Raw genomic sequence first — 15,548 nt, forward strand, 5'->3', positions numbered from 1 at the left:
AGGTGGGACATGCTGCCATTGTCGTTGGCGGGGAGGGTGCAGTCCGTCAAAATGACAGTGCTTCCGAGGTTCTTGTTCCTTTTTCAGTGCCTGCCCATATTTATCCCCAGGGCCTTCTTTAGGAGAGTGACCGGCAGTATTCTGAGCTTTGTGTGGGCACATGGGACTCCGAGAGTGAGGAGGGTGTTCCTGGAGCGAGGAAGGGATAGAGGCGGGCTGGCGCTGCCCAACCTTCTGGGGTACTATTGGGCAGCCAATGTGTCAATGGTGCGTAAATGGGTGATGGAGGGGGGAGGGGCGGCGTGGAAAAGAATGGAGATGGCGTCATGTAGAGGTACGAGCCTGGGTGCCATGGTAACGGCACCGTTGCCGCTCTCCCCCAAGAGGTATACCACGAGCCCGGTGGTGGCGGCGACCCTAAGAATCTGGGGACAGTGGAGACGGCATCGGGGGGAAACAGGGGGCTCGATGGAGGCTCCACTGGGTGGCAACCATCGGTTCATCCCGGGGAACACGGATGGGGGATTCAGGGGATGGCAAAGGGCGGGCATCAGCAAATTGAGGGACCTGTTTATTGGCGGGAGGTTTGCGGGCCTGGGGGAACTGGAAGATAAATTTGGCCTTCCCCAGGGGAACATGTTCAGATACCTGCAGGTAAAGGCGTTTGCTAGGCAACAGGTAGAGGGATTCCCTTTGCTGCCCTCGCAGGGGACGATGGACAGAGTGCTTTCGGGGGTGTGGGTAGGAGAGGGGAAGGTGTCTGACATCTAGAAGGTAATGCAGGAGGTGGAGGAGTCGTCAGTGGAGGAGCTGAAGGCTAAATGGGAGGAGGAACTCGGGGAGCAGATAGAGGACGGGACTTGGGCGGAGGCCTTGGAGAGAGTCAACTCTTCCTCCTCATGTGCGAGGCTTAGTCTCATCCAATTTAAGGTGCTGCACCGGGCCCACATGTCCGGGACTAGGATGAGTAGGTTCTTTGGGGGTGAGGACAGGTGCACCAGATGTTCGGGGAGTCCTGCGAACCACGCCCATATGTTCTGGGCATGCCCAGCACTGGAAGAATTCTGGAAGGGGGTGGTGGGGACGGTGTCGAGGGTGGTTGGATCCAGGGTCAAGCCAGGGTGGGGACTCGCGATTTCTGGGGTTGGGGTGGAGCCGGGAGTGCAGGAGGCGAAAGAGGCCGGGGTCCTGGCCTTTGCGTCCCTAGTAGCCCGTCGAAGGATTCTGCTACAGTGGAAGGATGCGAGGCCCCCAAGCGTGGAGACCTGGATCAGTGACATGGCGGGATTTATAAAATTGGAAAAGGTCAAATTTGCCCTGAGAGGATCAACACAAGGGTTCTATAAACGGTGGCAGCCTTTTCTGGACTTCCTGGCTCAGAGATAGGTAACTGGGTCAATAGCAGCAGCAACCCGGGGGGGGGGGGGGGGGTGCATTATTGTAGTGTTTATTCTGTAACTTTATAGTGTGTTAATTTGCGCTGTTGTTAAAATGCTGGGTTGTTCATGGGGATGGGGCGAATGTATATGATTGTTAATATTATTGTTATTTTCGGTATTTTACTAAGGTGCGTTATTGTTGTATAAAATCAAAATTTCTCAATAAAAATTATTTATAAAAAAAAAGGAAAAGGAATTTGACAAACATAGATACAGTAATGAGGTTGAAAGGGGTGGTGGGCGGCAATGTGGTGCAGTGGTCAGCACTGCTGCCTCACGGTGCCGGGAGCCCGGCCCCGGGTCACTGTCCGTGTGGAGTTTGCACGTTCTCCCCGTGTCTGCATGGGTCTCACCCCCACAACCCGAAGATGTGCAGGGTAGGTGGATTGGCCATGCTAAATTGCCACTTAATTGGGGAGAAAGGAAAGTGGTGATGGGGAAGTAGAGTTAGGTATCATCTGCCTATGTGGAAAATGTCTGTTAATGAGTTCAAGGATGATAAAAGAATAAATAACATGCCCCAGCATAGTCACAGAGAATGTTGGCCTTGGTTAGAGATACTTTGGAAAGGTCAGAAATCTAATTGAAAGGATTCAGACTGGAATGGAGTGGCAGTTGAGAACAGGTTCAAGAACTTTGGAAGGAAAAGAAAAGGTAAGATATGAGATGATAGTTTGCGAGGACAGAGGACGGAAAGCTTATTTGAGGAGGTGGGGGGTGGGAATTGCTCTGCGGTTTTGAATGGAAGGAACAGTCCCAGAGGAGAGGAAACTGTTTACGATTTCAGCAAAAAGTGGTGCCTGGATGAAAATTTGGGTGGTCGGGAGTTCGATTGGTTTGGGTTAAGGAAACAAGAGTTTGATCTCATGCATACGATAAGCTTGAGAAACACATTGTGAGAGGAAACATAGCAATTTAGCTAAAGAGCCTGCTACAGGTGGAATGGGGGGAGCCTTGGCTGCACGGGAAGGGGAGGAAACAGCAGAGGCAGCTGTAGCCATGCTGGCCACGCAAAATGGACACTGAGCCAAACTAAAATGGAAGACAGCAGGGAAAGCCTGTTTAGTGAGAACAAACAGCCTGCTCTCAACTAATTAGCATTTTGCAAGCAGCAAACCAGTTTTCTGGCCAGGTGCAGATCTCCAAGCCAAAGGTGTTAATGGCAAAGCGCTTAACATTCTGATGAGGCGGCCCAGATCCAGGCACACACAATGGCAACATTTCCATCTCAATGTAGCACTTAATTGGTGGAGCAGACAGGATGGCACCAGAGTAACGAATATCGAAACCACCCCCCAACATCGAGGGAAGCCCCCGCATTGGAGGATTTCGAAGGTAGCCGTTTGGAAACGTTCCAATCGGTACCGAAAGGTAGAGCCCGCCTAGAAGGGGGCAAGGACATTAGAGAGGGGTATAAAAGCAAATTCCCCACAGAGCCCGGTCTGTTAAACTCGTGCTCCGGCTCTGACTGACATCTTGCATCCTGACTCCAGCCGTTGAGCACCAGCCGCCGAAACCGTAAGTTCAACGCTCGCTACGCGATCCAAGCCCACTAGACCCCAAAGTACCAGAACGCTTGCTGAAGGCTGCAGTACAAGACCAGGACGAAGGCCTCGTTCTCTGACCTTGCCTGTTCCTGTTAGATAAGTATTCTGTTCACTTAAAGTTTAGTTATAGCTTAGTCTCTTAGTGTGTGCATGAGTATTTATTATAACTGTATAATAAATATTGATCGTTTGAACTTTACTAATCGGTGTATCGTCTTTATTACTTTGAACTTGACCTTGGAATACTTGTGACGTTGTCTATACGGCAACTGGCGACTCCAGAGCTAAATAATTACATAGAGCAGAGCCTAGTAGTGTTAAGCACACGTCGAACTCGGAGGCGTGTTAATACACTCCAATAAACGCGTTTTACAACCACAGTAAAACGTGCAACATTTAGTGGCGACATCCGCCGGGACCCTGTTGTAAGTGGAAACACCACAGTGTCCAGGACCCTGAAATTTGAATTAGAACTCCAAACTGCAGAGAAAGAAAGAGATCACATGTATTCAAGGTGTTCAAAATAATAAGCGCAATTCGGAAGTGTGTTTAGTGCATGCGTACTAACAGGGCTGTAAGGTAAAACTGAAAGCTTTTTGTTGCGACAAACTTTCGGTAGTTTTGTTAACGGAAAATAGCGTAAGCCGTACCCTTTTCTCGAAACACCACCCCAGCAACCCCCTGTTCCAAATTATAAAAAGAGAGTCAGAGGAAATGGCCATGCAGGCAATGGAACGTCTGATGGATCCAGCAAAGTTTGTGGTCGCAGCGACCAGCAGCAGTAGCAGAGTAGGCCAGTGTCCCACGTGGGAGCTGGAACTCCGCAAATATTTACAAGGAAAGGGATGGCCCCTTTGGAAAGGGTTTTGTGCAAATGAGGAGACAGGTCCCGGGAGTATAGGTCATACTTGGTGGGAGAACCTCTCTCAAATACACAAAAAGAATCTAGGTAAAGCACGCAAGCCGATGGCGATTGTGTCCTGTTTGGCACAGTTGCGAGGCGCAGAGGAGGTCATCAGGACGCTCCGGACAGATTTAGAAGAGAGGAATAGGATGAGTAAGGTCGATGTCAGGGACATCGAGAAAGAAAACCTGGAATTAAAAGGGAAATTGGCAGAGAAGGATAAAGAGGTGGATGATGCCAAGAGGGCTCATCAGTCTTGTCTAGCTCATCTGAACAGTTCCCAGACCCAGTATGAGAAAGCCTATCAGGACGTGCAACGTGCCGTTCTGATAAGACAGGAATCGGAAAAGCAGGTGGAGGCATTGCAGAGGCAATGTTCTGATCTCAAAGCAGCTTTGAGAGCACTCCATGCTGCAACAACCGAACAAAGACAAAGCACAGTTGACCACGCGAAATGCAGGAAACAGATTGCGGAACTGCAATCTCTGCTTTCGGTGCAGAATGGCTTCCAAAGCACCTTTGGAGCACGGTTAGATGGAGAAAACGCCCCAGATTGGCAGGAATTAAGCGAGACAGCGCAGCGTTATGTTCAGGGAACATGTGCGCCCGCAGCTCAGCAGAAACGACAGGCACCCCAACCCCCCACAGCTCAGACCATAACCGCACCCATGAATCCCGTAACCACGCAGAGAAAAGCCGAATCCGAAGGCGCCCCAGACATAACTTACACCACCCCTTTAACAGTAACCCAGCTAAGGGACGCTTGTGAAAAGATCACTCCGTTCCTCCCCACCGCAGACCCCCACCAGTTTTTCGCAAAAGTGAAGCAACAGGCTACCATGTACGGCCTGGATGAGAGAGAGCAGGTTAAGCTCACCGTGCTGAGCTTAGACCAGAGTGTAGTAGCAGCCCTCCCCGACCCACAGAACGTGGCAGGAGGCAGCCTAGAGGAGATGCACACCGCCATTTTAGATGCCATAGGGTACAATAGAGGTGACCCAGTAGAAGGATTGAATAAGTGCAGGCAGAAAAGATCCGAACACCCCACAGCATTCGCCGGAAGGCTGTGGATTCACTTCAATGCAGTTTTCGGTGACTTAAATAGGGCGCATTTGAACCAGGAAAATATGGTCAAATGGACGCGCACCATAATTTCCCATGCCACAGAAGCAGGACAGAATGTCTGCGGCAATTATGACCCCTCAGAGAAGGCCCATAATGAAAAATGGGTCTTGAAAAGATTGTCCCGCATTTGGCAGCAATCCGTCCACAATAAAACAGCATTTATAAATCCCGAAGAGCAGGCAGATGCAGACATGAATCCAGTTAAAACACATCAAAACCCCGCATGTGTAAATGAGGGAAAGAACAGCCCACAGCAGATCAAGTCAAAGGAATGTTTTAACTGTGGACAATTAGGACATTACGCTCGAGAATGTCAAGCCCCCCCCGAAACAGCAACAGAATCAGCCCACCAATGCCCCCCGAAGCAGCAATGAAACCAACAGCCCAGACCCCCCACTCAGGGAACAGTACACAAGGGAACAATGCACCAGAGTGCCTGCTCCACCTTATGTGCCTCAGGGGTCATGTTACAACTGTAGGCAGCCAGGACACTTCTCCCGAGATTGCAGGAGACACCCAGCACCAGCTAGACCCGCCCCCAGATATGAAAGAGAACACCACCCACAGCAGCTACAAGGTCCCAGCTTCCCCATGCAAACTATGAGTGCTTACCCACCACTTCTCATGGCAGGGATACCTCAGCAATGCCAGTTCATTTTTGTTTCTCTCCTTCCCCTCTTCTTTGGTCACACTGCACTGACTCCATCTGCTAGTTACACCCCCAGCCATATGTAATTTACAGTATCCTTTGTTCTGATGGAACCCGTACGATATTCGTTGCATGTTTGTTTGTATGTGTTTGTTAAATGTTCAGTGTTTAAATTTAAACAGCTTTTCACAGCCCCACGCCACCACTGATGGAACCTGCACGTATGTTTGTCTTCGTTTTATGTTTGTTTGTCTCAGGATTGTACATTGTTCAGCTGGAGGATGGACATCGTCTTTTCAGCTGAAAAGATTGTGACCACCTCACATACACGTTAGCTTGTCCGCAGATACCTTTGAGAACTTCGGTTTGATTGGAGATCTTTTCCAAAGTTGTAAGGCCACACGCCAAATAGTTTATCTGAAGATATCTCTGAGAACTTCAGTGATGTCCTCAGTTGGAGCATCTTGGCTCCCTTGGTTTTTTAGGTGCCCCTCTATTCGGCGAAATAGAGGCTGCAAGTCATGGTCAACACATTCGTACCCGTTTCTTTCCAGGTTACTCAGGCAGTGGACAAACGGCACTGAGGACCCGCCCTGTCTGAGAACCAACCCTTGGTCAGCCAAGCTCGGGTATGGCACAGCACGCCCTACCCGGGGATCCCATCCAACTCGTACCCGTCGCGGCCCATACGCAACTCATTCGGATGTTTGTTTCAAAGTTTGTTTTCATTTTACGTTAGGTAGCCCTTCGGCCGCCATCCCACATGCTATTTACATCCGGGAACATTCGGATGGTAAATCAGCAAAGCCTGCGAGACGGCTCGCAGAAGGAAGGATTGTTAGGTGTATGCTGGTCTTTAAATTCGCTTTTTGGAAAAAAAAAATGAGGGGAGTCACAGGGTGTGACTTAGCCAGTCATTTTTAAGGGTCAATTAGGTTTTGAAAGACAGATGCACTAACAAGTAAAGGTCTTAAACTGTGTATTGACAGATACTGTGCTTGATCCCAAAGGTTTCAAAGGACGAGACAGAGGTCGAAGCCAGGATTGTCAATACCGGAGGAAGAAGGAAGAGAAAGAAGAAGAACAGCAAAATGATGGAAGCCCACTTATTACTGTTTAATGTCATATGTATATGTGTGGAAACAAGACACGTTTCCCCCACAACCCCCACCGTAAATGCTTCAATTACAGCAAACCCCCAGTGCTCAGCTCTGATCAGCGAGGTTCAGACCTGGTGTACTAAATTCATGACGTGGTACTCCATGTCCTATATAATCGAATCACTGTTGGTGATCGCGATCCTCATCATACTAGTGCAGACCCTCAGGTTGAGGAAATGGAAGAGGAGAGCCTCTCGTTCCAGCACCTCACCCATCTATAGAGTTCAATCCCCCATCTTCGGATTCCACCAAACCCCTCAACCCCTCACTGATTACAACACTCTGTAAATAAAAATTCAGCCATGTATTATATTGTTCCATACTCGACTGCCGAGTTGGGAAGTGTGATGTTGTGGTGTGAATGGTTAAGATTTTAGAGTGATGAAATGTTAAGTTAAGGTTAAGGTTAATAGTGATAGGTAGAGGTTCCCAGTTGTAGTAATGCATGTCCCTTTTGACATAGGGCCAAGTAGAAATGTTAGTTAAAAAATTTTTCTCTTCTTCCCATAGTTTAAGAACAGAATAGAACAGGAACTGGCAAGAGGTCAGAACACAAGGAAGGCAAAGTACATAGGTGATCCTTCACAATAGTATGATTGTGAGGATCACAAGGAGGGAATGTAGCCATGCTGGCCACGCAAAATGGACACTGAGCCAAACTAAAATGGAAGACAGCAGGGAAAGCCTGTTTAGTGAGAACAAACAGCCTGCTCTCAACTAATTAGCATTTTGCAAGCAGCAAACCAGTTTTCTGGCCAGGTGCAGATCTCCAAGCCAAAGGTGTTAATGGCAAAGCGCTTAACATTCTGATGAGGCGGCCCAGATCCAGGCACACACAATGGCAACATTTCCATCTCAATGTAGCACTTAATTGGTGGAGCAGACAGGATGGCACCAGAGTAACGAATATCGAAACCACCCCCCAACATCGAGGGAAGCCCCCGCATTGGAGGATTTCGAAGGTAGCCGTTTGGAAACGTTCCAATCGGTACCGAAAGGTAGAGCCCGCCTAGAAGGGGGCAAGGACATTAGAGAGGGGTATAAAAGCAAATTCCCCACAGAGCCCGGTCTGTTAAACTCGTGCTCCGGCTCTGACTGACATCTTGCATCCTGACTCCAGCCGTTGAGCACCAGCCGCCGAAACCGTAAGTTCAACGCTCGCTACGCGATCCAAGCCCACTAGACCCCAAAGTACCAGAACGCTTGCTGAAGGCTGCAGTACAAGACCAGGACGAAGGCCTCGTTCTCTGACCTTGCCTGTTCCTGTTAGATAAGTATTCTGTTCACTTAAAGTTTAGTTATAGCTTAGTCTCTTAGTGTGTGCATGAGTATTTATTATAACTGTATAATAAATATTGATCGTTTGAACTTTACTAATCGGTGTATCGTCTTTATTACTTTGAACTTGACCTTGGAATACTTGTGACGTTGCCTATACGGCAACTGGCGACTCCAGAGCTAAATAATTACATAGAACAGAGCCTAGTAGTGTTAAGCACACGTCGAACTCGGAGGCGTGTTAATACACTCCAATAAACGCGTTTTACAACCACAGTAAAACGTGCAACACAGCTGAATAGGTGGTCTCTATCTTCGTTATGATGAGCTCCTTGCACATCTGAGAGGCACGAATAGAGGGGGAGAGGAGAAAGGTTTAAGGAAATGATTATTAAGTAGAGAATCTAAACCTGAGGTTATCATGAAATGAAAAACTAGACATTTGAAATAAAAGAAGAAATGTTTTTAAATATGTAAAAGAGTCATTATCTTACCAACTTTAAAAAAAAAATTTAGAATACCCAATTTATTTTTTCCAATTTGGTGTGGTCAATCCACCTACCCTGCACATCATTTGGTTAAGGGGGTGAAACCCACGCGAACACAGGGAGAATGTGCAAACTCCACACAGACAGTGACCCAGGGCCGGGATCGAACCTGGGACCTCGGCGCCGAGAGGCAGCAGTGCTAACCACTGCGCAGCCATGCCACCCTTGAAATGAGATGTGACATCAGAATTTAAATTCCAAAGCCCCCTATCCCAAAATGTTAATTTATTATTAAAACGTCAGATGTTAACTGACCTGCAGTGTATTTCCAACTTGTCCTCTTCAACTGAAAGTGTTTTTTAAAATCTTGAACACAGCTTAAGTGGCACCATTACTCTTATTTGAGCGTTTTGTCTTATTTTTTCATGGCATCCCTCAGTACTCTGTGAAATAGGGCAATATAAGGGCAAAATATACAATAGTTCCAGCGTTTCCATAGGCAGACAGCACTGGATCACATTTACCCTTGAGCATTAGAGGAAGCTAGTGTTTTCAAATTACAGGTTGATTCAGATCAGCTAGAAGTACCACACATGTTTGTTTTATGTACCAGCTTTGATTCAGTGGCAGGTAGGACTCATCAAATGGGATTTAGATGTGTTTTTAAAGAAAGAATCTGCATTTTATTATACCTTTTAAGTCGCCATGACCTGCCAAGGCATTTTGCAACTGATTGTAGTCACACATGTGCAGTCAGTTGCAGCAGTTCATTTGTGCGCAGCCGCATAATAATCTTTATTCATGTCACAAGTAGGCTTACATTAACACTGCAACGAAGTTACTGTGAAAAGCCCCCAGTCGCGACACTCCAGCACCTGTTCGGGTACACAGAGGGAAAATTCAAAATGTCCAAATTACCTAACAAGCACGTTTTTCGAGACTTCTGGGAGGAAACCGGAGCAAACCCACGCAGACACCGGGAGAATATGCAGACTCCGCACAGACAGTAACCCAAACCGGGAATCGAATCCAGGACCCTGGTGCTGTGGGTCTGGAGCCACATGTAGGCCAGACCAGGTAAGGATGGCAGATTTCCTTCCCTGAAGAGCATTCGTGAACCCGATGATTTTTTACAACAATCGATTCATGTCATAATTAGGTCATAATTTAATTCCAGAAATTTTATTGAGTTTAAAATCCACCATCTGCTGGAGTGGGATTCGAACCCAGGTCCCCAGATCATTATCCTGAGTCTCTGGATTACTATTCCAGCAACAATACCCCAACACCACTGTCACAATTACTATGCTTCAGACTAATTGGGAGTTGTTGGGGGTGTGGGGGGGGGATGCTGCAAATATTAGCAGACTAACCATTTGAAGGCAGCATGAGTTACCTGAAGGTAATGGAGAAAATTCAGTTAAGTGCAGAAGTTGGGCTGCACTGTCTGAGGTGCGTTCATTCAGATGAGGGGTGAAACTGAAGGCTGAGCCATGCTCCCAGAGAGAAGTTGAAAAAGATCTGTGTCCTGGCCAATATTCCTTTCTGTCACGTCTGAAAGAAAACACTTCTGACAGTGCACTGGAGTGTCCGTCTAGATTTAGTGTTCAAGCCTTGGGTTGACTTGCCTCTCCGCTTTTCCCTTTCCCTGATGGAAGCCTGTCATCTCCCAGTTTGAATTTTCTTACGGCCTTGATACATGCTGCACCATTCATTACCTGAGGCAGAACAAATTCAAAAGTCTTATTAAGCTAACTACAAAATGTCAGACAAGTTTAGTTGGTAGCATGCTTGCCTGCAAATCAAAGATTGTAGGCTTGAATTACACACGAGACCTGACAGATGTACCTGACAGGGGTGCACACCACCAAAAATCTGTCCTGGTCCACCCACGTCGACGCTACCACCAAGAAAGCACAACAGCGCCTATACTTCCTCAGGAAACTAAGGAAATTCGGCATGTCCACACTGACTCTTACCAGCTTTTACAGATGCACCATAGAAAGCATCCTATCGGGCTGCATCACAGCCTGGTATGGCAACTGCTCGGCCCAAGACCGCAAGAAACTACAGAGAGTCGTGAACACCGCCCAGTCCATCACACGAACCTGCCTCCCATCCATGGACTCCATCTACACCTCCCGCTGCCTGGGGAAAGTGGGCAACATAATCAAGGATCCCTCCCACCCGGCTTACTCACTCTTCCAACTTCTTCCATCGGGCAGGAAATACAAAAGTCTGAGAACACGCACGAACAGACTCAAAAACAGCTTCTTCCCGTCTGTTACCAGACTCCTAAATGACCCTCTTATGGACTGACCTCATTAACACTACACCCCTGTATGCTTCATCCGATGCCAGTGTCTAGGTATTTACATTGTGTTACCTTGTGATGCCCTATTATGTGTTTTCTTTTTAATTTCAGTTCATGTACTAAATAATCTGTTTGAGCTGCTCGCAGAAAAGTACTTTTCACTGTACCTCGGTACACGTGACAATAAACAAATCCAACCATTCAGCGTGGCGTTAGTAATCTCCCAGTTTACCCAGTTCAGAATAATTGTGTTCAGGGGCTGGTTTAAACAGCTGGCTTGTAATGCTGAACAATGCCAGCAGCGCGGGTTCAATTCCTGTACCGGCCTCCCCGAACAGGCGCCGGAATGTGGCGACTAGGTGCTTTTCACAGTAACTTCATTGAAGCCTACTTGTGACAATAAGCGGTTATCATTGCTATTAATATTAGTTCAGGGCATAATATATCAGAAATGATATACTGGTCTTGGAGGGTGGCCTGGACAGGTTCACCAGAATTACATCAGGGCGAAAAGGGTGAAATTGCAAGAAGAGGTTGTGGTGAATGTGTCACCACTATAATTCACACTGTGCATTACTGTGTCCCTGTGGGCTCCATCTGTGAGGCGTTGCGCGGCTCTGCCCACAGAGGGAGATGAGGAGCATGTACAGGACTCCGCCCCCTACAGGAAGTATAAGTGCTGCGAGTCCACCTCCAGTTCAGCACAGTCGCAGGCAGGCTCAGTTGTAAGCCGATTAAAGGCACAGTTTACTCCAACTCATGTCTCTGGTTGAATTGATGGTCGCATCAGAGGTTCCTTAGGCTTGGCTCATGTTCTCTCGAATATGGAAGGTTAAGGGGTGATCGAAACCAGATGCTTAAGATGGTTAAAGGAGTTGATAGGACAGGTCGAAACTTTCCCAGCTGAGAGATGTCAGAACAAGAGGACAGAACCTTAAAATTAGAGCTGGAGCATTTTGGGGGGCTGTCAGGAATCACTTCTTTATGTGGAAATTTGGATTTCTTCCCCCAAAAGTTGTTGAGGTTGCGGTTAATTCAAAATTTAAAAACTGACATTGATAGATTTTTGTTAAGTAATGGTGTCAAGAGAAACGGAACTAAGGGCAGTTGCAATACAGATCAGGACATGTATGATAGGACAGACTGGGGGAGGGTGCTGAATGGCCTTCTCCTCTATACATCATACCTACCCAGACTCTCTCCAAAGCCTCTGAAATGTTGGTGCTGAGGCAGCCTTGCCAGGAACCCAATGCAACTCTTAGGTGCCCATGTGGTCATCAAAGCTGAGCCCATTCCTAAATGTGTCAGCACCCAATGTCCACTTACACTGACAAGCAGGAGGAACAATCAGGACGTAGAAGTCTAATTGTGTGGACTTCCGGTGGCGCACACACAGCAGCTCTTGCTTGAAGACGATGAACCAAGCTCTTTTTTCCCAAAAAAACAGGAGGAACTTTGATGGGAAAGTGCAGTTCGAGGAGAAGTCCTTCCCCAGGAGTGGGTATGTCTGCTGGTTACCAGACCCGGCAGAAGAAGGTGAAAGACATGGCCAAGGAGCTGGAAGAGACCTGTGGCGCAGCAGTTATTGGAAAGATGGCGGAGGGGGAAGGGTCGGCGCAGGTTGGAAAACTCCAGATGGAGCAGTTGATGGCTTTTATTAGAGAAGAGTTCCGTCAACAAAGAAAGGTTCGATCCAAAGCCATCGAAGGGGCGGTGGCACCCCTGGAAGGTTCGATGGAATGGGTCAAGAAATGTTTGGAGACACAGGGATCACAGGTCCGAGAGCTGGAGAGGATGATGTCGGACCACAGTGATTGGTGGTGGCATTGGAGGTGGAGGTGGGGCTCCTGTGAAACATTTGCAAGATGTTAAGAGCAGGAGAACAAGTCAAGAAGGCAGAACCTGCGTATCGTCGGCCTGCCTGAAGGAAGGAAGGCATGAGTGCCACGAGATATGTCTTGAGGATGCTGGTGGCGGAGGGGGTGCTGGACAAGGCCCCAGAGGTAGACAGAGCGCACAGGTCTCTGAGGCAGAAGCCAAGTGTGGTGAATCACAGTAGCGTAATTCACACTGTATTACACATGTACTATGTCTCTGTAAGCTCGGCACACGAGCAGTTGCGCTGCTCTGCCACTAGGGGGAGATGCACTGGGAGTGTACGGGAGTTTGTACTGGGCTCCACCCACGGCTCCTCCCCCTAACTGGAAGTATAAAGGTTGATGCTGAGAGCCTGCCTGCCAGTTCATCTGGAGTTCATCTTGTCACAGGCAGGCTCTGTTGTAAGACGATTAAAACCACTGTTCCCTTCTAACCACGTGTCGCGTGAATTGATGGTCTCATCACCAAGAGCAGGGGAGCCGCCGCGGGCGGTGATCGTAAGACTCCACAATTTGCGGAGAAGGAAAAGATCCTGTTGTGGGGCAGGGAGAAAGACAGCTGTGAATGGGAGAGGAATAAGGTCTGAATATACCAGGACATCGGAGTAAAACTGGCAAAAAGGTGTTCTGGGTTCAACAGGGCCAAGGCGGTGCTCTATCGATGGCAGATTAGGTTAGGCGTGCTGTACTTGGCAACATTGTAGGTGACCTTCGAAGGTTGGGAACGCTTCATTTCAAATACAAACATTAACTTGGATAAATCTATTTTACAGGTCACGAGCACCTGGCAGATTGTAGAAAAGATCTGCGTACACCACGGGTCTGTAACCAAACCAGATTCCGGGATCACGCATACTCTTTCGATGATAATAAGGTTTGTTTACTATTATATTTTTTATTGTGAAGCAAGGGAGTTCCTGATGGCAGATTTCAATGCTTTTAATTGTTTATACTTTGAATCATTGGGCACCTTTATTTAGATATGGTTCCATTAACATACTGTACCGGTAACAAAACAGCACAATTATCAAAATCAGCTGACACTGACCAACATATGGAGAGATCAGGACTGACAACTAAATGCTTGATTAAAGAGGCAGGTTTTAAAGGGCATCTTGAAGGAAGAGAAAGAGCTAGAGAGATTTTAGGGATGGAATTTCAAAGCTTAGGGCCCAAGCTGCTGAAGGCAACGTCGCCAATGGCGATGGAAATGGGGGAATCTACAAGTTGGAGGAACAGAATTCCTGAAAAATGTTAAAGCTGGACCAGGTTAGAGGTCGGAATGGAGACCAAGACTCATAAATGGCCAGCTCGTAAACAGACAGCTCTTCCAATTATCTCTAATCCTCCTCTCCAATTCATACTGGAATATATTTACAAAGGAAAACATGGATTCTCCGCCGGTGGGATGCTCCGTTTTTCCGGCAGCCCGGAGGGTTCCCGACGACATGGGGCTGCCCCACAATGGGAAACCCCATTGACCGGCCGGCGTAACGGAGCATCCCCGGCCAGTGGGGTGAAACATCCCCGGCCAGCGCGGTGCAGGGGGGCGGAGAATCCAGCCCCAGGTATTTCAGCTCGATGTGGGACATTGGCTGTAGAGGTCAACCCTGACCATAGAAAATTATTAGAACAAAGTCTGCATTGGCCAGAAAAACGAAACTAGCTGCTCATTTTAATCCCACAGATTAGTCTCACAGGTTACAGGATTTCAACTCATTCAAAAGGCACCTGGATCTTCATTTTGCTGGTTCAGCCTCAATTACCAAATTGGACAGTGAATTCCAGATGCCCATCAGTCCCTGAATAAAAATGTTTTCCCTCATGTACCCTCTAATCTTTCTACCAATCACTTTAAATCTATGGCTCCCCTGGCAATTGACCCTTCAGCTAAGGGAAAACCAGTCTTTCCTGTCTACACCATCTAAACCCCTCATAATTTTGTAACACCTCAATTAGGTTACACCTTGATTCCAAGGTAAACGGCCCTCGCCTATCCAATCTTCCTCACAGCTGCAATTTTCAAGCCCTCGCAACATTCGTGTAAATCTCTCCAGAACATTTATGTCCGTCCTGTAATGTGGTGACCAGGACTGTACACAAAACCCCCGCTGTGGCCTGATCAGCATTTTATACAGTTCCAGTATTACACCCCTGCTTTTATCTATAATACATCGCCCAATAAAGGAAAGCATTCCATATGCTTTCTTGACCACTTTGTCCACCTGTCCTGCCCCCTTCAAGGACCTGTGGACATTCAATCCAAGGTCTCCCATCTCAATATTGTCCCGTTTGAATATTCCCTAGCTTTGTTTGCCCTTCCCAAATACATTACCTCACACGTTTCCGGATTGAATTCCATTTGCTGCTTCTCTTCCCCCTCAGCCAAACCTTTGATGTAATTCTGGAGTTGGTAGTTACCCTCTTCCCATCAATTACATGGCCAATTTTTATCTCATCTGCAAATTTCCCAGTAAGAAGTCTTACAACACCAGGCTAAAGTCAAACAGGTTTGTTTGGAATCACTAGCTTTGGAATTCACTATTGTGAATTCATGTTTGTTCCTAGTTGGAACAAGGCCACGTGAGTCCGATCATGTGCTGTATTGATGATGTCATCGGCTGTTTGTACGGGCTAATGGGCAGTTTATCCTAACAGATGGAGTAAACACCTTTCCAATAAAGCTCTTGTTTGTTTGTACCTTTCTGGTCTGCAAACCTATCCTTTAAAAATACCACAGGGATCTTGTCAAATGCCTTACCTAAAT

The 15,548-nt window shown here is 47.5% G+C and overlaps 1 protein-coding gene across 2 annotated transcripts in view; it reads left to right on the plus strand.

The window, feature by feature from the left end:
• The window catches only part of terb1 (telomere repeat binding bouquet formation protein 1), a 192,031-nt gene that overhangs the window by 168,030 nt on the left and 8,453 nt on the right, over window positions 1-15,548 (plus strand). For both annotated transcript variants that reach the window (XM_038806219.1, XM_038806220.1), the window contains one exon: window positions 13,555-13,655. In XM_038806219.1, coding sequence (XP_038662147.1) covers window positions 13,555-13,655 — 101 coding nt within the window. The remainder of the gene's footprint in view (window positions 1-13,554; window positions 13,656-15,548) is intronic.

This window comes from Scyliorhinus canicula, chromosome 9 (genome assembly GCF_902713615.1).
Source record: "Scyliorhinus canicula chromosome 9, sScyCan1.1, whole genome shotgun sequence".
NCBI lineage: Eukaryota > Metazoa > Chordata > Chondrichthyes > Carcharhiniformes > Scyliorhinidae > Scyliorhinus > Scyliorhinus canicula.